At 43.5% G+C, this 24,713-nt stretch overlaps 1 protein-coding gene across 2 annotated transcripts in view; it reads right to left on the bottom strand.

The window, feature by feature from the left end:
* Window positions 1-24,713, bottom strand: part of MBOAT2 (membrane bound O-acyltransferase domain containing 2) — a 107,763-nt gene that overhangs the window by 20,957 nt on the left and 62,093 nt on the right. For both annotated transcript variants that reach the window (XM_024999544.2, XM_024999545.2), the window contains exons 4-6: window positions 11,667-11,762; window positions 1,151-1,206; window positions 437-491 (exon numbers count right to left, since the gene is read on the bottom strand). In XM_024999544.2, coding sequence (XP_024855312.1) covers window positions 437-491; window positions 1,151-1,206; window positions 11,667-11,762 — 207 coding nt within the window. The remainder of the gene's footprint in view (window positions 1-436; window positions 492-1,150; window positions 1,207-11,666; window positions 11,763-24,713) is intronic.

Genomic DNA, 24,713 nt, shown 5'->3' with positions numbered 1-24,713 from the left:
TAGCAGCCTACCGCAGAAGGAATTCCTCAAGCAGCAAGGTGAGTATCCTGCTGGTTCCTCATTACTTCAAAACACAGCATCTTTGTGCTATATTAACATATCGCAGCCCAGGACCTGCTATCAAGTCATTGATCTACAAACGGTAGCTGCAATTATTACTCATAATTACTACATGAAGACCATGCAGTCTCCCTGTCTTCCGGGAACTCAGAGCCCGTTGGGAGTCAGGATATGTACACAGGAGGTACGATGATAGTACTCAGTGGGTGCCTATGAAGGCAGGCCTAGTCCAGCCAGACTTGCTGCAGACGGAGGGAGGTTTGGTTCTCATGAACTAAGAGCCTTGAGGAGGACAAGTCAGACTTGGCTTTGAGTACACGGGTGTCCCAGCAGAGACAGCAGGAACCTCAGCGGGAGACGATTTATAGGCACATACCTGACCGCTAATCCCCTCTGTGACGGTGTCAGCTCTTCATCCTTCCGAAACATCCCTGAGAAATAAAAACAGACAATTTATCAGTTACGCTTTCTCCCAAGAAAAGAAGCGTACTTCTTCCCATTCACACTTGCATCACTTTCCTCATTTGAAATTCATGCCATAATCCCAATTTTGGTATAACTGGTCCCTTTCTTTCTCATTACAGCACAGACTCTGTCATTGAACTGAATGTAAAATTAAGAATACACAGTGAAGGAAAATGAGCACACTTTAGAAACCTTAGTGTTAGTCACTCGGTCGTGTCCGACTCTTTGTGACCCCATGGACCCTATGGAAGGAAAATGAGCACACTTTAGAAACCTAGTGTTAGTCACTCAGTCGTGTCTGACTTTTTGTGACCCCATGGACTGTAGCCTACCAGGCTCCTCTGTCCATGGGATTCTCTAGGTAAAAGTACTGAGTGCGTAGTCATTCCCTTCTTGGTGGGATCTTCCCAACCCAGCAATCGAACCCACATCTCCTGCATTACAGGCAGATTCTTTACCATCTGAACCACCAGGGAAGCCAAAGCAGAATTCAGTATTTTTCCTATCTTCCCTTCCTCCGTTTCCTTCCTCTAACAAACAACAGAAAGTTATGGTAATCTCTCAAACAAAAGGTGGTTAGAATATGACTTTTTCAGTGATGAAAGATTAATTTCCAAAATCTTACCATCATGAATTTCATAAGCCAAACTAGTGATCTTCTGGGTAATTATCATCATTGGGCTGTGGGAAAAAAAAAAAACAAAAAATAAATATTTTAAAAGCAGAAATTTAAAATTATACTTATGATATATGAAAGAGTTTATTCTGCTTATATGACTACAAAATCCTGAAACTTTTTTAACATAAAAAAAGACCCCAAGGGATTCTAAAGAAAGAACTGCAGGGCTGCTGAGTCTGGGGAAGGGACCGAAGACAGGGAATATGGGCTTTCTGCTTTGCTTTAAGAAGAGGCTCGTCCTTTACAGGAGACCATGAGGATAGAATTTCAACATATCTTTTAAGAGGGCATAATCTAACCCATAATGCTGAACCTGAAGCTCCAATACTTTGGCCACCTGATGCCAAGAGCCAGCTTATTGGAAAAGACCCTGATGCTGGGAAACACTGAGGGCAGGAGGAGCAGGGGACAACAGAGGATGAGATGGTCAGATGGTATCACCGACTCAATGGACATGAGTTTGAACAAGTTCCAGGAGATGCTGGAGGACAGAAAAGCGGCGGGGGGCATGCTGCAGCCCAAGGGGTCACAAAGAGTCGGACACGACTTAGCAACTGAACCACCACTGGCACGAGATATACAGAGCTCGGCCCCAAGAACTTGCAGGTCACTCCCCGTTACCTAACAGACAAGATCTCATAGAGACCCCGTCACATGACGACTGCTCTTAAACTCAAAGTACTAGCGAGAGAAACTTCTTCGGTTCCCTTCAAAGTCCATTCCGAGGTGAACACCACTCTCTCTCGGGAGATTATTCCTCAGCCAAATGCTCCCCCAGGTTGCCTTCAACAGCCAGCTGCCGTTTTAACCTTGGAAGATAGTTTACATGCCTTTGAGGATTACAAAAAATTCCTTGAAAGTTCGATTTCTCCAGGGGAAAAGGATCATTTTTCTCACCTGCCTAAATTTATTTCATAGTTTAGCTCAAAAAGGAGTAAGAAAATACCCTTCGCTCTGGATTTTAATTCTCACATCACCTTAAAACATCATAAAAACAACCAATAAAATAATAAATTTATTTTTCAACTCAGTGACATACTAAATTGCTCAGTTCATGTGTATCAGATGTCCCCCAAAGGCAAATATTTATATGTGCTTTTTGAATGCATGGTCTCATTGTGCCCATTGTCACCTGGGAGACCCGGGCGTGCAGAGTGCGGGCTCTCATGAAAGTGAGCTGAGCTGGGGGACTGGGTGCTTCGAGGCTGTACTGCTGTGTCTAAGAACTATGCTCCCTCACGGGGGCGGAAAGAACGCGGAAGCAGGGTTTCCCCAGTTTGGCTCAGTGGTAAAGAATCTGCCTGCCGTGCAGGAGACACAGGTTTGATCCCTGGCCCGGGGAAGATCCCACCTGCCACAGGGCAATGAAGCCTGTGTGCCATGACTGCTAAGCCTGTGATCTGCAACTAGAGAAGTCCTCGCAATGAGAAGCTCGTGCTCCTCAACGAGAGAGTAGGCTCTGCTTGACGCAACTAGAGAACAGCCCGCGAAGCAATGCAGACCCACCACGGCCAAACATACACAAATAAGTAAGTATTAAAAAAGGAGGAGAAGAAAAAGAAGGCGGAACACATACAAATACTCCATTCTCCCCAAATGCTGGCCTCCGCCCAGACCACACTCCCTGGAGCTGCTCTGCAAGGGCGACCTGTGTCCTGCTTCAAGTCTCAGCTTAACAGTCACTTTGCACAAGAGGCCTGTGGGCAGCTGTACCGCCCAGGAAGCCACCTCTGCCCAAATGGGACACACACCTTTCACTTCATCTTAGCTTCCTGTTTGCTTTCTTCAAAGAATTTCTCACACTCACGGATGCTTCATTTACCCAGTTATGGAGGGGCTTTAAAAGCTGTCTGCACTCTAGAAGGTTCATGCAACAGGGAACGAATGGTCTTTTTCACCACCGACCCTCCAGCGCCGAGCACAGTGCCTGGCCCAGGATATGTGCTGGGTGAATATTTCTAAACTGCCACGTAAACCCAACCTTCTGAGTGCCCACTCAAGACCCATCACTCCTTATGTAAGTTGATTAGACTCCCTCCCTCATGTCTGCTCTCCTCTGTGCTTGAAAACAGTCACCAGACTGTTCTGTAATTATTGGCTTATTTTTCGGTCACCACGAAACCCATGGACTACTTAACAGCAGGAACCCTGCCCTATTCACCTCTGCACCTTCGGTACCTGCTGTGTGTGTTTGTGTGTGCATGCATGCACACATTCAGTCACTGAGCTATGTCCAACTTCTGTGGACCACATGAACTGTAGCCCATCACGCTCCTCTGTCCATGGGACTCTCCAGGCAAGAATACTGGAGTGGGTTGCCATTTCCTTCTCCAGGGGATCTTCCTGACCCAGGGATCAAACTGATGTCTCCTGCACTGGCGGGGGGATTCTTTACCACTGTGCCACCTGGAAAGCTCTACCTGCCAAGTAACTGGGCTCAAGGTTCTGACCGGTTTGCAAAAACGTCTCACATCACCTACTGTTTCCTTAACAGATAATCATTAAGCCTGAACATTTCCTTTGGTTTTAAAGCGGTGGTCATTCCACAGCCTCTGGTCCAACTTGTCACGGGCTGGGGTCAGGGAGTGGTGAATGTGAGAATAAAATGACAGAAGACAAAATTATTGCAAAGTGACTCTGAAGGAGTATTTGATAAATGAAAGTAAAAAAAGTTTGGCACAGGATAAACAAACTCATGAGAGCTCAGGAGAGTCAAGCGGAGGGGAAGGTGGCCAGATGAGTCCAGCACAAGCACAGGACAGAGACCAGGAGACAGAGTGGACTGAAAGGAGAGGAGGACTGGCCTCACCCATCACACAGAACCTCCTGTGTAGAGAAGATGGTTCTAAATGAAAACACTCCCACGGTTTACAAAGAGACCAACTGGGGTGGTTTTCCTAACAGTGCATTGTGCTCGCAAATACCTGAATGGGGACAATAGGAGTGACTCACAGTTTTCACTTACACCTTTATTAACATTTTAACTACCTGTTTGCTTCGCATTCACTATTTAATCGCCTTCCAGGTCCTAAAAAGTTTGAGCCAGCCCTTTGTGAATCAGACTCTCCTGTTTCCCTGGGGTGGAGGCTGCAACGCGGATGGGAGAGGGCAAGCAATTGGCTTCGGTGCCTTCATCCAGCAAAGGGGGGCCTGGATGGAGCCACCTGTACCTTCTGCAGAGCAACATCGCTAGATTGAGGTGGAGTTACAGACACTTTCTCCCCCGGCACTCTACTTGGAACTGGAAAAATATGGAATCTAGCTATTCAAAATAAATACTCAACTGATAAAACAGCTTCAGGTAATATAAAAAAATATATACCCATCAGACGTAAAGAACTAAAGAGACTCTAGACTTCTTATAATTTTTTAAAAAGATGCAAATTGACTTTCTTAGTCAACTAAAACCTTTACACACCATCTTTTTTCTCTACAATGAGAGTTACAGGATTTAGTTCTGCCACACGGTCAAACTCAAACTCTAGGTAAACATCACTAGAGAATGAATGCTGAAAAAGAACAATCTCTTTCTAAATCGTTCTGTCATCTCCAGGAGACTGCTAAACTCTAAGGATACTGCTACAAAGCAACTACGAGCACCTACAAGCGGGGAAGGAAACGGCACCCCTCCAGGACTCTTGCCTGGAAAATCCCATGGATGGAGGAGCCTGGTGGGCTGCAGTCCATGGGGTTGCAAAGAGTCGGACACGACTGAGAGACTTCACTTTCTTTCTTTCTATAGTTACTTTTGGAGAAGGAAACGGCAACCCACTCCTGTGTTCTTGCCTGGAGAATGCCATGGACGGCGAGGCCTCATGGGCTGCCATCTATGGGGTTGCAAAGAGTTGGACACGACTGAGCAACAAGCACGCGCGCACGCACACACACACACACACACACACACACACACACACACACACACAGAAGATACAAGGTCAGTATGCCACCAGGTTTCAGGGGCCTGACAACAGAGCAAACTGACCTGTCCACTTTCAGGCATGTCTAAAGTACTCAGGGGCTCGTCTGCAAACAGCAAAACCCATTGAAACCAACAAACCCCTCGGACCTAAAGCCAAAAGAATGCACCTTGAGAGGGGAGGAAAAGGCTTCTGAGAGCCATCCATCCATCCATCCAGGCCCTTCACCCGCTCATTTTGAAAACAAGTATCTCATGAGCACCTACAAGGCACCAGGTGCTGGAGACACAGCTGTGAATGAGACAGGGTTCTCATTTGTGTACAGGGGAGGAATGGATAACAACTGAACTCAGAGGTAAATACACGGTGTGCCAGCTGCTGCTGTGTGCTGAGCAGAAGAACAAAACAGAATGGGGAGAGGAGTGCCAGGAGGCCGGTGGGGACTGGCCTCACCCAGGGCTGATGCTTCACAGAGAAGCTGAGTCAGGGACCAAGCCCTGCAGAGGCGGGCTCACCAGCACCCCTGCCCGGGTTAGGCTGACCTGGCCTGCTGGGAGGCTAGTGAGGACGGGGATGTGGCTGGAGCCGGTGAGTAAAGACAGGACAGATGCTGAAGACAGATGTGTTGGGACGGTCAGAGTTAGGAGGCTCCTGCAGGGACTGTGAGGACAGGGCTGAGACCCAAGAGAGACTGGGGACCGTGGAGGCCAACAGGCAGGGCACTCACTAGCTTTTAATAGGTATATTCGCCCCTGGGTAGAGAGGGCTGTGGGGTGCTGGGGGGTAAGAGGAGGCAAGGACAGCATCTCAGAGCAGGATGACAGCACAGACCCGGCGTAGTGCATCCCAGTCGTCTTCTGATGGCAAAGACAGCGGGACCTGACGACTGTTCGACAGTGGATCAGAATAGGGCTTGAGACCTGAGGCCACCAAGGGTTTTGACCAGAGGAAAGGAAAAGGACGACGGAGCTGGCTGGGAAGAAATGCAGGAAGAACAGGACAGGGGCATTGGGAAGTCCGGGTCAGGCAAGTTCAGTGCGAGATGCTGACTGGACAACTGGGCAGAGAGGTGTGGACAGGCAGCTGGACACGTGAGCCAGAAAACGTCCTGACTCCACTACTCATCAACTGTGGACACGGGGGAGCTGTTTAACTCCCCAGCCTCCAAATTCTTATCTATAAAATGGGGATAATAAAGCCACTGTATGGATTAAATAAAACAGCAACAGGACAAAGGCCATGAACAGTATCCGAGGCACAGCAGATATTTGATAAAACCCTTGTTCAATAGATACCAGAACCACTGCTCAGCAGAAGGTACTGGATGGCTGCAATAATTAACTGCTAAGCGCTGCCCCTGAAGGAACCTGCTCACTGAAGTAGGAGCTCAACAGGTACACGAGTAGCTACATGAAAAGTGTTAAGGGCCAAGCGTTTGAAGACAAGTGCAAAGAAACCAAGCAAGTTTATGGGGAAACACCTGGAACAGGAGCCACTTCATCTGAGCCTCTAGGAGCCAGGAGGTTGGACACGCGGGCAGGTTGGGAAGGGTGTTTCCAGCAGGGAGAAGCCTATGGGCAGTAGAAGAAGCATGAGAACATGGAAGCAGTTATGCAGCTGCAGCATCAGACGAGGCAGGCAGAGAGGCGAGGCCTGGCACACACGGCATGGACTTTGAGGGCCAGTGATCAGCTTTTTGAGATCCAACCAGTCCATCCTAAAGGAAATCAGTCCTGAATATTCACTGGAAGGACTGATGTTGAAGCTGAAACTCCAATACTGTGGTCACCTGATGCAAAGAGCTGACTCATTGGAAAAGACTCTGATGCTGGGAGGGGTTGGGGGCAGGAGGAGAAGGGGACGACAGATGAGATGGCTGGATGGCATCACCGACTCAATGGATGTGAGTTTGAGTAAACTCCGGGAGTTGGTGATGGACAGGGAGGCCTGGTGTGCTGCAGTGCATGGGGTCGCAAAGAGTCAGATACGACTGAGCAACTGAACTGATCAACTTTTTAGAGTCATAAGGGAACACTGCAGATCTCTCTGATAAATATCATTATACCACACTGCTTTGTGAACAAACATAAAGTCAGGGGAAAATGTTGATGTATGGCAGAAACCAACACAATACTGTAAAGGAATTATCCTTCAATTAAAAATAAATAAATTGGAAAAAACAATCAGGGGGAAAGGTTCAGGTAGGGAGGGGAACAGACCGAGCAAACCTCGTAAGAGACCGTGCCTGTTTTCTCCCAGGAACTTGAACTACATGAGTAGCAGCTGGGCGGAACGCACTCCCTAACCAAATGCAGGTTAAGGTGTCAGAAGACAGCCCCCCACCGGCTGAAACAGGATACGCAGAACACTATGGATGGTTTATCAGCTGAATAATTTATGCCAACACTATTTACAACATAGTTACTGGGCATGGCAGAGAGCACCAGGGGCCCTTCCAGGACTCAGCTCAATGAGCACAGAGAGCCAGAATGAAGCTTTTAGAACAAACAGTCCCTCCCTTCTTCTACTGACAGGACAGTCACCTACAGAGTACTCAGCCCCCAGCAAAACGTACCGTGCCGATGCAAAAAAATGGTAACTGCACGAACACACGGGGCAGCCAGTCATAAGATACCGACTGAGTATCTGATGCTCTGTGCTTAGCTCTAAAATGTATTCTTGATTTCAATGGAAAATATATATCTTTTATATATATTTATATGTATCTTTTAAAATAGATATCACATATACCTTTTTTTAGTGGATGCATTAACCAACACTTCAGCTCCACAAAGATCAACATATTCCAATCAGAATTCATTTCCTTCCTGTCACCCAAAATCTGTTCCTGCTTCCATCTACAAGAAGGCAAGCATTCACCTTTCTTTTTCTGAGTAACCGAGAGGGGTGCTCCTCATTGATGCATAGTCCCAGCATTGTCATTCTGTACATTTATATCCCAGATCCAGAGATCTGTTTCTCTACGCAGGCTTCTTGGATTTGGCTATTCCTATGTCAGTCCTACAATATTCAAATGATGTCTGCTTGACAAGCAGTATATGTTTTTATACTGAATCTGCTCCTCTCAAACACTTCCAGGGAAACTTCTCAATTTGCCTAATTTCCCTCAAAACCTCCACCGCATTACAGGTTAACTAGAGAAAAAGGTCTGTTTTTACAACATTGAATGTTACTCTCTGAATAAACAAGATGCTTCGTCAGTCTTTTTTATGTCCTATAGTAAAGCTTCATAGTTTACTACCAAAGGTCTACACAAAGGTCCCTCCATTTCTTTTTACATGTTATCTTAAACATTTCATTGTTTTTATTGCTTCTGAAACTCCGATCCTTTATCTATGACATTTTCTAACCAGTTATTGCTGATATAAAGGAAAGCTATTTAACTGTTTTATACTTCTCTTGTACCTATTTCCTGAGGCCAACATGTCAGCTAACAACCTAGCCTTTCAACCTTTCTGGAAAAAGAAGCTTTTATTAAGAGGCAAGTCCCTTTTATCTATTCAGCATTTTAAATGTATCTTGAGCCTATCTCTCTATCTACACACACACACACAATATCAGCATTCCACACCTTTGCAAGTTACACTGGCTGGTACAGAAGAGCTCCCACCTGATTCCTCAGCAAGAGCCTGGCTTCATTCCCTGCGTGTCTAACTTCAGGGCACTGGAGAGCTTAGCACAAAGAACGGGTCGGTAGATTCAGCTCTACCTTCCTCAGACTGCCAACACCACTTTGGATGGCTCCCGTATCTACCCTAATTAGGAGCAAGTCAGGATCTCTTGTGCTCATGTGTTGTAACACTCAAGGCTTACTAAATGCTTCTTTTCTCTTCTGCGCACATTAAAACAAAAGGGAGCACTCTAAATTAGTTCGGCCACAATGGTCTCCTTGAGCTGATTTATCTCTTTGTACCAGTTCACTGATGATGCTCAGATGTTTTCTCCTAGTGGATAAAAATTAAATATTAAACTGGGAGTTTTACATCAGGTTTTCCATCTGTAAAATGCTATGTTGTATTTCTTCAACATACTTAAATATTTTAAATTATATTTAAGTGAAAAATTTTTATTTTAGTGAAATACTTAAGATCCTATCACATGCATATTTTTAGTAATGTACACTATCCTCTAAATTGTGGAGTTATGTAACTAGTTTTTTCCAACAGAATGGGAGAGAAAGTGGAGGGCAGGCATGCTCTCTCTGGGCTCAGCTCACTACGGGATATGCCATTCCCTCGATTTAATCAAGAGGATTCTAGAGACCCTGAAGGACGTGGGGCCACAAGAAAGAAGCCTGGTTCCCTGAATGGTCGTGGGGAGCAGAGGCCCCCTTCTCAGTGGGCTGGGTGTGAATGAGAAATAAACTTGCTTTATGTAAAGTCAACGGAGTAATGTGCTTTGATAGTGGGTAGCCCACCCCTAGAGCTAGAGAGTGATGAAAGTTTAGAATAGCAGATAAGGGAAATAAAAAAGGTAATGACTAAGATAAAAATGAAGACGGGGTTATGAAGCTCCAGTGAACATTGGATCACATGAATTTGTACTTCTACCAATTCTTATTAATAAACTGAAATCTGCTACGTTAAACTACTTAGTAAATGTGGCAGTTTAAAAATATACGTAGCTAGTTCCTATTTTCATTACACTAAGATAACAACACGTGACCTAGGCTACCTCTCCAAGTTCATCAAGATTCAAGGTGGCCCAACACACCTACTGATTCTGCTAATAGCTTTTTGCTTTAAGAATTCCTGCAGTTTATAAGTTGATAGTGAAAGTGAAGTCACTCAGACATGTCTGACTCTTTGTGACCCCATGAACTGTAGCCTACCAGGTTCCTCTGTCCATGGGATTTTCCAGGCAAGAATACCGGAATGGGTTGCCATTTCCTTCTCCAGGAAATCTTCCCGACCCAGGGATTGAACCCAGGTCCCCCGCATTGGAGGCAGACGCTTTACCATCTGAGCCACCAGGGAAGTCCTTTATAAGTTGATAGCCAACATCTATTCTTCTTCTTCTGTATGTCAGGTTATTTCTCAATTCTATTCAATATATTGCTAATTTGACTATCTAGTTTTTTAGTGTATTTAATAAATTTTGTTTTGTCTTGGTTTTATTTGTTCTTTGAGATATAGTCTTTTATCCAAGTCTGATTTTAAAATCTGTTTAACAAAAGTAAAATCCACTTTGATATCATTAAGGAGAAAAAGATAATTCATCTTCTGAAATTCTCCTGTTTTACAACAGTGACTTTTCTTTAAGCTCACACAACATTGGCTCTTTTCTAGTATTCAACAATTTATTCATAGATGCCATGATTTGTTTCATTTACTTTTTTCCACTTACTTATCCTTCCACTGAATTTACTGGTCATTATTTATCCTGTACAGATAACTCAAGGCCTACTTAAAAGCAGGTCTTACGTGTCTTTTTCAGCAGAGAAAACTGCCAGGCTTGATATATACACCATAGAGTTCTATCTTCAACTTCCCCACCCAGTATGCAGATGTTAGCAGGTGTCCCTTTATAAAGACAGTGAACAAGTTCATTTTTAAGGACTTGGACTGCATTTATCTCATAAGAGACATTCAATCAGTTCTGTTACAGGCAAAAGACCCTTCCAGAACCAAGGAAGGACTAAATTTCCTCTGAAGAAAAAAAAGCCTGAAGTTATTTCTACCACTCACTAGAATATTGAGTATGAGAATGTAAAACATTTCATAGATGTGAAATGCATGAAAGAAAAATACATGTTCAAGTGCATCCTCATGCAAATTCAGACTGACAAAGCTAGTCCAAGGACTTGCGTCCAGAGACAGTCCCACGGTGTGTTAAGAAGCACGAACAAGCAATCAGATGTTACAGAGCAGCTGGGGAAACACTGTACAAACGGGATTCCAAGAAGGGAGGGAGGGAGGGAGGCAGGGAGGGAGGCAGGGCGGGAGGGAGAAGAAGAAAAGAAGGGCAGCAAGGAAGCAGGCTCAAAGGGGCTGATTTTCAATAGTTATTAAGTGACTCCAAAAATTTCTAACAGAATTAGAACCAGTAAGGTTGCTCAGTCGTGTCTGACTCTTTGCGACCCCATGGACTGTAGCCTGCCAGGCTCCTCCATCCACGGGATTCTCCAGGCAAGAATACTAGAGTGGGTTGCCATTTCCTTCTCCAGGGGATCTTCCTGTTCCAGGGATCGAACCCAGGTTTTCTGCATTACAAGCAGACACTTTACCATCTGATCTACCAGGGAAGCCCAGAATTAGAAAATGCTTTCAATATCGGCATATAATACAACAAATTTTATTCTCATATATTCAGAAATTTTACAAAAGTCAATTTAAAAAAAAGGTTATTTTTGTGACTTACACATCACTATAAAAGACCACTTTCCAAGAAGAAAAATGTTAAATTTACAAAAAGAATTTTAAACGAGTTTTTCATTTGAACTACTAAATGGAACTATATTTTGTCTTTCAACCAACATGTTAGGATTAAATAAACAGACTTCTGAATCAAAGTTTTCATCTTACCCTGAAAAATCAGCAGAATACTGTCCATAATCAAAGATATAGACTCTAGTGATTTGGCATACTGTGAGGTATCCCAAAGCAAACACGAAACAGTACCTGGAAAACAAAAACAAGCTAGATTAGCGAAATAAAAAGATTCATTTTGTTAAAGAATACATTTTAAACTAACATATTAACTATATGAGATGGTTCAAAAATTGTAAACATCATGAGATCTACGCCGCAAATGGCTTTCTTTGATAAATTGTAAAAACTCTTTACTAGTGTCTGCTTCAGTTTCCTTGAATTTTGTACCATTTTCAACGATAAACACATTTAGTTCCTACTTTTATTCATTTTTTCCTTCTGAAAAACCTCCATATAACAGATTATGCATCTGAAAGTCATGCTCACAACATAAAACTGAATATGGTAAGTACTGGTATCTATTTTTCTTTCTTTTTAGAAAACAAAATCTAGTATGAAAATATTTGGCTGAAACACACATCAAACAAGTTCTTAAGAGTATTTTTAAAACTTGTCCTCGATCATCTAAAATCATAAACAGTGTGTGGTATTTACTCACATTTTATAAACATAAATGTTTAATAATTTTCAGTCTTAAGATGTATGGGAGAGCGCTACAGTAATTAAAAACATCAGGATTTCCCTGGTGGTCCAGTGGTTAAGAATCCGCCCATCAATGCAAGGGACACCACATCCTGCGGGGCAACTAAACCCACGTGTTGGAACTAGTGAACCCGCGCTCTAGAGCCTGGGCTCTGCAACGAGAGAGGCTGCCACACTGAGAAGCTCGGGACCACAACTAGAGAGTGGGCCCCCCACCCTTGCTGCAACTAGAGAAAGCCCGTGCATAACAACAAAGACCCAGCACGCCATAATTACTTATTTTTATTTTTAAACTTTACAAAATTGTATTGGTTTTGCCAAATATTGAAATGAATCCGCCACAGGTATACATGTGTTCCCCATCCTGAACCCTCCTCCCTCCTCCCGCCCCATACCCTCCCTCTGGGTCGTCCCAGTGCACCAGCCCCAAGCATCCAGTATCGTGCATCGAACCTGGACTGGCGACTTGTTTCATACATGATATTATATATGTTTCAATGTCATTCTCCCAAATCTTCCCACCCTCTCCCTCTCCCACAGAGTCCAAAAGACTGTTCTATACATCAGTGTCTCTTTTGCTGTCTCATATACAGGGTTATTGTTACCATCTTTCTAAATTCCATATATATGCATTAGTATACTGTATTGGTGTTTTTCTTTCTGGCTTACTTCACTCTGTATAATAGGCTCCAGTTTCATCCACCTCATTAGAACTGATTCAAATGTATTCTTTTTAATGGCTGAGTAATACTCCATTGTGTACATAATTAATTATTTTTAAAAAAGAACTTAAAACATCATCTGGGGGAATAATTTACATATCAATAGAACAGAAATTCACAAACAGACTCTAGAATATATACTACTGTGTAAAATGAAGGCTGCAATGCATATTAGCAGGAATGAATGGATTATCGCCTAATGAGTTAAACAATTTGGGTGGGTGAATGGAGCTATACCTTCATTGAAACAATCCTAGATGGATAAAATAATTAAATATACAGTATAAAACTAAAACACATACAAGCTATGGATAAATATTCAAATGTCCTCAAATTAGTGAAGGACTTTCTAAACATATATAATATAGAAGAAATCAACAGAAAAACATAAAAACCCAATGTATTTTCAAATAGACCATTCAGGAGGTTTTAGGAAAGGGTCCTTTCAAACTTCAGACAAATAGGTAATTCTGATCTACCTGGATTATTCCTGAGCAAAGAAGTCTGCACTAGATAACTGAAAGAATGTTTAATAAGAGTTTAGCACACTAAAACTAATTGTAATTTAAAATAAGATACCTTGACCAAGCAGGGTTTATTGGATAAATGCAAAAATGATTCAATATAGGAAGCCAAATTTAGTGGTGTAAAAGTATTTACACTTTGAAAATTGGCAAACACTATAGATTATTCAATGAACATGAATCTGAGCAAACTCCAGGAGATACTGAAGGACAGGGAAGCCTGGAGTGCTGCAGTCCATGGGGTCACAAAAGAGTCAGACAAGACTTACCGACTGAACAGATTATTCAAACCAGAAATAATCAAACCAAAGCCTGTAGGATAAATCTTGCTCCCTGCTTTGCTTCTGTCCATCAAATTTTGTTTGACCACACTCATGGCCATTTACATGTATACTGTGTATGGCTGCTTTTGCCTCAGAACACCTGAGCTGAATAGTTGCAGCAGCATCTACAAGGCCCTCGAAGCCTAAAATATTTACTATCTGGCTCTTTATGAAAGAAGTTTGCTGACCCGAATCAGAAGCAATGAAGAGAATGCTAATAATACAGGTTAAACTTTTAAAAGTATGTCATGACCTGCAGCTGTAACACTGTGTACCCTCCATCCCCAACAAAACCCAGAAAATCTTATTCTTCTAGCATTCAAAAACTATTCCTCAATTCAGCAAAGAAGTTGCTCTTATTCACATTATGGACAAAAAGAGAGAAGCGTCAAGATACAGAAGTTTCTGTATCTTTAGTGTTTCACTTTCAACTTACTCATTAACATAAACAAAAATATCAATCAACATTCATTAACTGAACCACATTTGTTTGCCCATGATGTGAGCAACTTCTTCACTGAACCAGAAAAATCTGTGGTCTAATTCTGTCAACTCATGATTGAATTGCGATCATGGATTAGTTATGAGTTTGTCAAAAATCAATGAAAGCATTCTGTAGAATCAAAGAAAAAAGAGGGGATACAAGTAGCTGGTGTGGTGTGAATTCCTTCTGCCCAGAAAAAGGATCTGATGGCTGTAGCAGCAATCATCTTGCATTCCTGAAGTAGCGAGCTAACAGGCGAAGGACAGAACTGCAAAACAAGAAAGAAACCTGCCTCTTTAATAAACACTGTTGAGCAGCTACACTGGCTCTGAATAACCTAAGTCCAGAAAAAATCTGAGGTGCTGAGTTTTTTCCTATTATCCAGAACTGAAATGCATTCCTAAGCGATACCAAAGAGTACCACATTTTCACTGTTATCTTTCGAGTTAGGCTGCAGGGAAAGGTGACAGGGAAAGCCTCTGATCTGTCAAGTTCAGCATCAGCAGAAGAAAACAGGCATACAGGCCAATACATACATGCATGGTATTCTCATCAGTGCTGTGGTCAGGGCGTATGTTTCACTGAATGTCTTCAAACAGAAAAACATACATGCACATAAAATCCAAGCAGACCTGAGATTTAAATAATGGCCCCATTATCTGTGTGATCTTGAGAAAGTGACATTACTTCTGAACCCTCATTCTCTCCCTTAGAAAAGGCAGATACACAGGGAGGGAGACTGACTGACTAACTCAGTCACTGTGGTCTCGTACTCCCTGCAACTGACAGTTTACAGGTGGGCATGAAACTTAAGTATAGTCAGTGAAACATGACACGGAGCTTTTGGAACGGCTTTCTCCTTAAATAGCAAGTAGGACACTTGCTGAGGAGGGCATGTCAACCCACTCCAGTATTCTTATCTGGAGAATCCCCTTGGACAAAGAAGCCTGGTGGGCTACAGTCCCTGGTGTTGCAAAGAGTCGGACACAGGTAAGCAACTAGGCAAAACACAACACGGGACCCTTGCTACTGTGATGTCGACCAAGCCCAGCTAGCCTACAGACAATCTGGTGAGATGGTGAAGCAGAAAAGCTAAATAAAACAAAATACAGGACTTTCTGATGCCCTCATAAAAACAGAGTTGCTGAGTTAATCAACAAGAACTGCCTCGCCTCATGACTTCTCACTGGAAAGGGGAATCTCTCTGCACCGGTTACCATTATACCACTATGAGCTGGGATTTCTGCTCTGTGCAGTTTTAAAAGCTTTCTGATATTATCATCCTTTATAACAAAATGAAATCAACAAGATTTGAAGAGTTCCAGAGAGAACATTTTATTATTCATTCAAATGTAAGTGTTGAATTACAGCCCCATTTTAAAAAGAGAAACCACATCTAAAATACCCATTCTCTAGATATTAGATATGAAGTGGAAATTGTTCAGGGAAAAACAAAGTGCTCAGGGACTATGGGAATTAATGAGCTTGAAATGTCGAGAACTGAAAAAGAATTCTTCCCATATGAGGAAAACAGGCAACATCACCAAAAGGTTCAAAATCTTGATGGAGAGAAAGACAAAAACTTATAAGTGAGCCGTTGTTTTAATGTGCTGAAGTCAAACGAAACTCATCACTTTCAGGGTGCTTAAGTTCAGGGGGCTTTGGGTGCGGCCCCAATTCAGCAAAGGCCAACACATCTGAGGGCTAACTGTGGTGTGTGCTTAGTTGCTTGGTCGCGTCCAACTCTTGGGACCCCACGGTCGTAGCCCACCAGGCTCCTCTGTCCATGGGATTTCCACCTGGGAAGCCCTACTTACTATACAGTTCGATTTACATGAAATTCTAAAACAGACGAACTGATCAAAGGTGGTAAAAAGCAGAGAGCGAGCAGGTTGCAGGGGGCTGGGCTGTATAGATTACAAAGGGAATGTGGGAACCTTGGGGGATGAATGAAGTGTCCTGTGTCTGGATTTGGGGGGTAGTTACACAGGTCTGGACATTTGTTAAAACTCACTGAACCGGTGGTCCTACTTTGTTTAAGGTAATTTTTACCTAAAGAAAGTTGATTTTAAAATTATTTGGAAACAAATTTTATAATCTCCTTTGCAGATTCCTTCTCAACCTGGGACTCCAGGGTTCAGTCCTCTTCTCCGTTTATACCCATCTCCAAAAGGATTTTATCCAATCCCATGCCTTTAAATACAAACACACAGTCATGTGCATACGAACACAACTATTAGGCATAACAGTTGGGACCTACAGGTGAATGAAGTAAAACAAAAGATAAGTGTTCTATTTCTGGGTATATTTCAAAATAGGACCTTAAGTCTGATAAAGTCAGCAGGGACCTGGAAAGACTGACTGCTTATAAACTGTTCAAGTTTCCTATTTAAAAATTTATGATTAATCAAGTCTGTTCGTTTATAGTTAGTGGCTGTCATGCGCGCGGCAACCTGAAGAATTCATTTTCTACGGGGTGGCATACCTGAGAATGAGGCCATTATTCTAAAACCAGCAACCCAGAGTGAGTTTGGCCCTTCTTTCATCTCACTCTACTTTTACGAAAGTAACACAGGCATAGTTTCAAAGGGTCCAGCACGGATCGCCAGGACCAAGCCGTCCGCAGCTGCACAGCCTGCACACAGGCTCTGCTCCCCAGACGCCACTTTCCACCCACCCTGGACCTGTCAGGAGAGACTGGCTCATCCTCAATAGCACCAGCTTTGCCAGCACTTAGGTTCCAGCTTCAGCCTCTTTGAGTTTCAGATCAACGTGTGTGTTGAATCTACTACAATTACTGGAAGCCTCAAAATTTAGTTTTATAACCATCATTAAACCATCAGTTTCTAAAATCTTTTTGATAGTACTTGCATCTTATTCTAAAAGTCCAGTTATCAATTTAATGGAATTTTAGTAAATGCAATCCTTAACATTTCTTGCTGTTTTTACTTTGTACACAATAACACATTCTAAGATACTTTGTTTCTGCTAAGGTATTAGGACCAAAGGTTAAGTTTATCCTCAGGTAACCAATCAGTGAGTATCAACTATCTAACTAGGTGATCTCTTAAGCCAAGTTGAAAGGCTCCTTCCACTATTGCTTTTTAGCTGCCAAGTCATGTCTGACATTTGGGGACCACTTGGACTACAGCCCGGGATTCCCTGGTGGCTCAGACAGCAAAGAGTCTGCTTGAAATGTGGGACACCCAGGTTCGACCCTTGGGTCGAGAAAATCCTCTGGAGAAGGAAATGGCAACCCACCCCAGTATACCTGCCTGGAAAATCCCATGGACAGAGAAGCCTGGCAGGCCGCAGCCCATGGGGTCACAAAGACTCACATACAACTGAGCGACTTCACTTTCACCTGGACTACAGCCCACCAGGCTCCTCTGTCCATGGGATTTTCCCAGCAAGAATACTGGTGTGGGTTGCCATTTCCTGCTCCAGGGGATCTTCCCAACCTAGGAATCAAACCTGTGTCTCCTGCATTGGCAGGTGGATTCTTTACCACTGAGCCACAAGAGAAGCCCTCTTCCATTATTATCACATTTATAAACACATTCTCATAAAGATATACAGTAGCCACTCTTTACATTTTGAAATCACATGCCTTATCTCTTCGGAGAGTTTTGTCTGTTACAGATCTCACTTTAACTCAACACACTTGCCTTTTATAGAAGGAACAGAAAGAACAGTGAGATACGACTTCTCCGTTGCAGGAACCTGACATCAAGCCAGGGAGCACAGCCGCAGCGTCTGACAGCCAATGGTGAGTGACAGTGCTGGGTTTTCCAGGATTAGCTATTGAGATGCCAGTCACCCCTGTCTCACCATGTCTATTTAGAGCATCTTTATCACATCTTGTGAAAACTGTTCTCTTAGATGTTGTACCCTTCCCTAGATGGCACTCCTTGAAGATTTCAGACGTCTGAGTCTATGAGAGCCTGGCACTGAGCTTGACAAAGAGAAGGCATTCCGTAAAGTGGCAGAGCAGAACGGAAGCAGTGTGAAAAGATGTTCATTGCAGGCCAGGGAAGTAACTGAGGGCTCCTCCCGGAACAACGCTGATGTGGATGTAGCCACAAATATTGAACAGGAGCGACACAGAGGAGATGATGCCTCCCTGTGAGGCTAAATGCCCAGACCCAGGAGTGGCCAGCCTGACATGTACCAGTGAAAACTGGGAGAAACTACAGGAAATAAGTTAGTGCATAAAATAGGGTTCAGGGTATTCGGAAGGGTCATGAGTGTCTTGAGTATTTCTGGCTATTCTCCTGCAGGCGTTCAAAGATTTTTGAGCAACGAGTGATCTAGTGAAATAGTTTTTAGGCAAGTAACAGAGACTAACCCATTCACAGGATGGATGGTAAGAGATAAGGCTGGGAGTCAGAGGAGCAGTTATGTAGCAGGAAGAAACAAGTTATGAGTTAAGATGGGGATGTGACAGCAAGTGCTGAGGGTTTCCAAGGAGAAACTAAAAAATACCTCATACTCTATCGGCTGCAGAAACTAAGGAGAAAAAGTCAGGTTTATAAATTAGAGCGTATCAAGAAACACAGAAGTCGACTCTGGAGTTCAAACTGGCTTGGGCTGGAAAGTTGGCTTGGTCTCTTCCTAGCTGGTGACTCCAGACCAGTTGGTAAATGAAGCCTCAGTCCTCTTCTCTTTTCCAGGCACATTTCTTTCTGAATATCATTGCATTGAAGGCTTGAAACCCTCTACCTTGACCACCACACTTGTCTGACTGCTGTTCCCACATGAATATTTAATGAAGCCTCTCAAATGTAACATGCAAAGAAAGCCCCCCCTACCCAGTAAGCTGCCTCTCCCCAGCCACCCCATTTCCTACATGACATAGTCCACCTGGCCGCTCAGGCCAGAAACCTAGTTCAGATCAACACTGACTTAATTCTAATAAAACAGCAAGCTTGTTCCAATACAGCTCCATTTTCTTCTGTGTCCTTTGCGCTACTATTACCATATGTAAAAGTTTGCTCAAATTCATGTTCATTGAGTCAGTGATGCCAATGACCCATCTCATCCTCTGTTGTCCCCTTTTCCTTTTGCCTTCAATCTTTCCCAGCATCAGAGTTTTTTCCAATGAGTCAGCTCTTCACATCAGGTGGCCAAATGGAGTTTCAGCTTCAGCATCAGTCCTTCCAGTGAATATTCAGGGTTGATTTCCTTTAGGATTGACTGGTTTGATTTCCTTGCAGTCCAAGGGACTCTGAAGAGCGTTCTCCAGCACCACAATTTGAAAGCATCAATTCTTCGGTGCTCAGCTTTCTTCATGGTCCAACTCTCACATCTGTCCATGACTTCTGGAAAAACCATAGCTTTGACTAGATGGACCTTTGTTGGCAAAGTAATGTCTCTGCTTTTTAATATACTGTCTAGGTCTGTCATGGGCTTCCCTGGTGGCTCAGATGGTAAAGAATCTGCCTGCAATGAGGAGACCCAGGTTCAATTCCTGAGTCGGGAAAATCCCCTGGAGAAGGGAATGGCCACCCACTCCAGTATTCCTGCCTAGAGAATCCCATGGACAGAATAGCCTGGCAGGTTACAGTCCATGGGGATTGCCAAAATGGGACATGACTGAGCGATTAAGCACACAGTAGGTCTGTCACAGTTTTCCTTCCAAGGAGCAAGTGTCTTTTAATTTCATGGCTGTGGTCACTGTTTGCAGTGATTTTGGAGTGTGCTGTTTCTGTTGCATCTCTCTTACCCATGGTACACAGCGGCTGACATCTCCCCTCCGATTTTTAAATTCACGGTTTTATTTTTCAGCCTTACTCTAGGAGTCTCCCCTGTGTCTGTAATCTCAGTGGTCAGTCAATGGCTAGTCAGGGCTTGTGCTTAAAAATCTGCTACCAGTAAGGCTTCTGCTGAGGGTTCCAGGTGTGGGTCTGAGAGCTCATCCAACAGTCCATCAGGTTTCAAGCCCGCCCTGGCCGTCTCTGTCCTTCAGGCCCTCCAGAATCCCCTGACATGGAGGCAGTCTCCAGGCAGCCATGGTTGTATCGGTATCTTCTATAGTTTCTCCATGGCTCTCTTGCTGCCAAGAACTCTCTGCTAAACATTAGACCAAATCCTCAGGAGGGGAGAGCTAGAGATGTCCTCTGTGAGCCACTGCCCGGGTTTTCTGCCTTCCACCCCGAACCGAGTCAACCAAAGCTGTGGTCTTTGCGGCCGTCTCTGCCCCAGGAGAACTCTCTGCCAGGGAATGAGGGGTGGAGGGGAGCCCAGGCAGGAACACCACCGTTCCCACTGTTTTCACTCAAAGGTCAACAGTTTTCTTTTAAATAAAAGCTTCTCGAATTGCTGTTTGAGTAAATTTTCAGAGCCCAACAATGGTTTTGACCAGTTTTATTGCTACTTTGGGGTGAGAAAATTTGTGGATTTTAGTTAATTAAAGTAGGATTTGGTAGGCTTGTATGGAAATATGATTTCTGGGTGGGGGGGGGTGTAAATTCAAGTTCTAAAAATTGAAAATATATCCACACCTAGAAAAGCCCCCAGGGTGGAACAAGCCTGCCAGCCCTCACTCAGAGCATGAGCTGAGCTCTGTGGCTGGAAACCAGCTCTGTTAGTCTGTGACTTTAAGAGAAGAATTTTAAAACACTTTTACAAAACCAGCTGCTTTACCAGCAAAAACCAGCCACCACATCATCTTCATACAAGACTCAGAGGCCCCTGTTCTGTTCCCAGTCGCTACTGTGCCGCTGTCCTCTTGGGGTGAAGGGACCTTCTCCCCAAGGTCCCCACTTGGGCTTCTCCCTGGATGGGGAGACTCCAGATTCTCTCTTCCTGTCTTCCTAGAGACGTGCAGGTCATCTACATTCCCTGATAAAACTGCTGATCCTCGGAAGACAGGGCCTACCGGGTTCCCCGCCGAGGAGCCCTCTCACCTGGAACGACAAGGTCTCCACGAGCTACAAACACAATACAAGTCGTGAGGGGCTGTGTTTGTTCTTTTACAAAGCCTTATTCATGACACAAGAAAGGAGCTCAGCTGTATTCACTAGACCAGCCACAAACCGAGACACGGATACATGAGGGCACTGGGTCCTTTTCTTTCTCACTTTGTTTACAGACGACAGAAAGGACCCAAACCATGTGGTGACTAATCAGCTCTTTTATAAAATCTAACTCTGCTCCCACATCTGTCTCTGTAACATAACGAAGTCACTTACTGGTGTTTTATAAAGAAAATTTCCAAAGTTGACTCAAAGATAGAAATAAAATTGGGTATTGGCTCTTGGTATCAAGCACGATGATTTTATTGCTCAAAATGCAAAGACTTCTACAGAAATTCCCTGGTGGTCCAACGGTTAGGATTCGGTGCTTTTCCTGCCGAGGGAATGGGTTAAATCCCTGGTCAGAGAACTAAGATCCCACACGCTTTGCACTTGGCCAAAAGGAAAGAGAAAAGGGGGAAAAAAGGCATAGACTTCTATAGTTTACATCAAGATTTCAGACGTCTGGATTGTAGTTAAAAATATCATCTGATTAGATAGTCCTTAAATCAATAAATACACAGAAATGAAGTTTTAAAGGTTTTAAAAACATCAAAAACTGTTCTAGAAGTCAGTGTAATGACAGAATCTTAAATTGAGAAAGACAATTACCCACAAAAATGCATCCAAATTTCAGTCTATTCTAATTGCTACTAAAACCAGAACCGTGAAAACTAAAGTCTATAAAAGGCTTCATGTTTTCCTGTGCTGTGCTGCGCTTAGTCGATCAGTCGTGTCCAACTCTTTGCAACCCCAGGGACGACCACCCTCCAAGTCAGAGACCCAGTGCCCCTCCCAACGGGAAGACCAGGAACCTATCAGTCTTGGCTCTTCAGGGGCTGCTTGTTGTAAGAAAGGGTGCTGAGCTCCCTTCCCACCTGCACAGACAATCACTCACCTTTCTTCCATTACCCTTCGGGGTGAAAACCACATAGGTGGAAAAGCAGAAAAGGAAAAAGGTGATTCAGTTCATTCTGTGAAGATCTTCAAAGCAAGGGCAGCAAGGAAGACGATGTGTGCGGCGATCTAAGGAAGCTGGAGCTACAGAGCAACGGCGGGCTGGAGGGGTTGGAGGGGTCGGGAGGAGCACAAGGACAGCAGGGCATCCCCACCACCCACTGAGAGCTGACCGCGCCAGGGGCGGTCTCAAATGCCTTTCAGGTGTCCACGCCTCACACAACCCGAGAGGAGACTGATGAAGCAAGGTGCTGGCGAATGCAGGCGGCGGTGGGGCGGGGAGAGATGAAGGAAGAAGTGAGGATTTATCCCACTGGCTTCACTGCTCAGCTGCCAAGTCTGGATAAATTAACAAACTAACCCAAGAAGTACAACTAAAGAATGTTAGCTTCCCAATTCAGCTTTCAAACTAAGATTAATTTATATTACTTGCACACACACCAATTATCAATGAAGGAAAACAACCCTGAAATAAAATGGACAGGACACTGCCTGATTCCCATGGAAAATCCGCATGTTGTGAAGGTCAGTGGGGAGCTGAGTTTAGCAGCTGGCTGCATGGGGCTTTGGTGCTGAACAGACTGGGTTTCAAATTCTGAGCCTGCTGGGGACCAGTTGTATAAACCTGGGGAAAGCATCTAGGTCTCTGAATCTCTGTTTTCTTCAACAATAAAGCTGAGATACAGTATTACAGCACAGGTGGCTGTAAGGACCGCATGGGAAAGCACCTTAGCGTTTGTTTTTAATAAATATCACTGGCAGTTTAGCTATTAAGAGTAATTTACTTGTAATTAAAGTTGTCCATTGTCCTTTGGGGTTCCATCCTACTCATTTCTTAACTTTTATCATTTTCTTCGTTGGATTTTATTTTCAATAAAGTCTGTTCTCTGAACACTTTCTAAAGCTCTCGTGTCTAAGGAAAAAAGTTTATTCTATTATCTTGTACTATTATCTATTATCTTGTACTATGCTAAATAACAGCGCTCTAATAATTCATGTTTTTGAAATGAAGCTATGCTCCAACAAAATGAGTTCTATATGAGACTTCTTGAAACTTTGAAAGGCAAATCGTGCCAACCCCATCCTGAAACTGTTACCTTCTTCCCAAGGCAAGTCCTGCTAAGGCACATAGTCTATCATACCAACTAAGATTAATTTCCAGGCCAGGAAAAGACGAGCAATCCCATCTCTTCTCTGGGCTTCACTAAGTGTAAGCAAAAGCTCACACTTTTGAGAGAAATAGGTGCCCAGGCTCACCTGCCTATAACACCCTTTCAGCAAAATGCCCTACCGTTTTTCAGGTCATCAAATATTTTGCCCTTTTATCTTCTGATTCTCTCTCCATACGTACTCTAAATAAGAACTGTTTAATAAGCCAGCAGCAGCAAGCAGGATGGGATCACTGTCTTTTCCCTATACAAATTTATGTATCAGAAAGTACTTAAAAGTCTTTTCTTAGTCAAGGTCAAGTGACATTAAAGTAGCACTTTAAAGTCTATACTTATGTAATTAAGTGAGTATCAGCCTCAAGCATGGAACTTGCAAAAGACTGAACAATTTTAAATTAAGGTAGATTATTGAGAGAATAAAATCACTTTTATTCAAATATTTCTCTGGGAGGTAAAGCCTTTTAAAAAGACCCCAACACTGCGTTCTAATGATGATGAAGACAAACCCAGTCACTACGTCTCCAACACACTTGCTCTTCTTTCAAAAAATAACCCAGGCTGTTTATGCTATCTGGTAAGAAGGTGAGAATCTCTTTTCCTCTAATTAAAAAGAAAACTTTAAAAGAATCTCCATAAATCAGCAATAACCACAGAAATTAATTTCACAAACGTCCAGGACTGATCATTAGTGGTTTTGCTACTGGTCTGAGTGACCTCACCTCTTGGAACTACGGTCTCCTTCTCTGTACAGTGAATAATGACCTGGTGTCTCAGACAGTAAAGAGTCTGTCTGCAATGCAGGAGACCTGGGTTTGATCCCTGGATGGGGAAGATACCCTAGAGAAGGGAATGGCAACCCACTCCAGTATTCTTACCTGGAGAATTCCATGGACAGAGGAGCCTGGTGGGCTACAGTCCATGGGGTCACAGAGAGTCAGACATGCCTGAATGACTAACACCACCACGACTGTAGGGACAGTTAAGTGGAATATTTGTAGAGAGCACTCAACAAAGTGACTGAACACAGAAGTCATTCCACCATTCAAGTTCCAAAGTTCAAGTCCAAACACTCTATTACATCGTACTGTTTCTAACACAGAGAAGACAACCTGCCCATATCAAGCCTAGGTATTTACTATAACAATACACCACAGGCAGACTCAGCATTCAGCAAGCCCTAATTTACCCAAACAACTTTCTCATTTCTTACCTAAAAGTAAAGAAAAAGAAATACACCATTCAT

This window comes from Bos taurus, chromosome 11 (assembly GCF_002263795.3).
Source record: "Bos taurus isolate L1 Dominette 01449 registration number 42190680 breed Hereford chromosome 11, ARS-UCD2.0, whole genome shotgun sequence".
In the NCBI taxonomy this organism is placed as follows: Eukaryota; Metazoa; Chordata; class Mammalia; order Artiodactyla; family Bovidae; genus Bos; species Bos taurus.
Note: the sequence above shows the minus strand (reverse complement) of the source record. Positions and strands in the feature narration are given on the sequence as shown.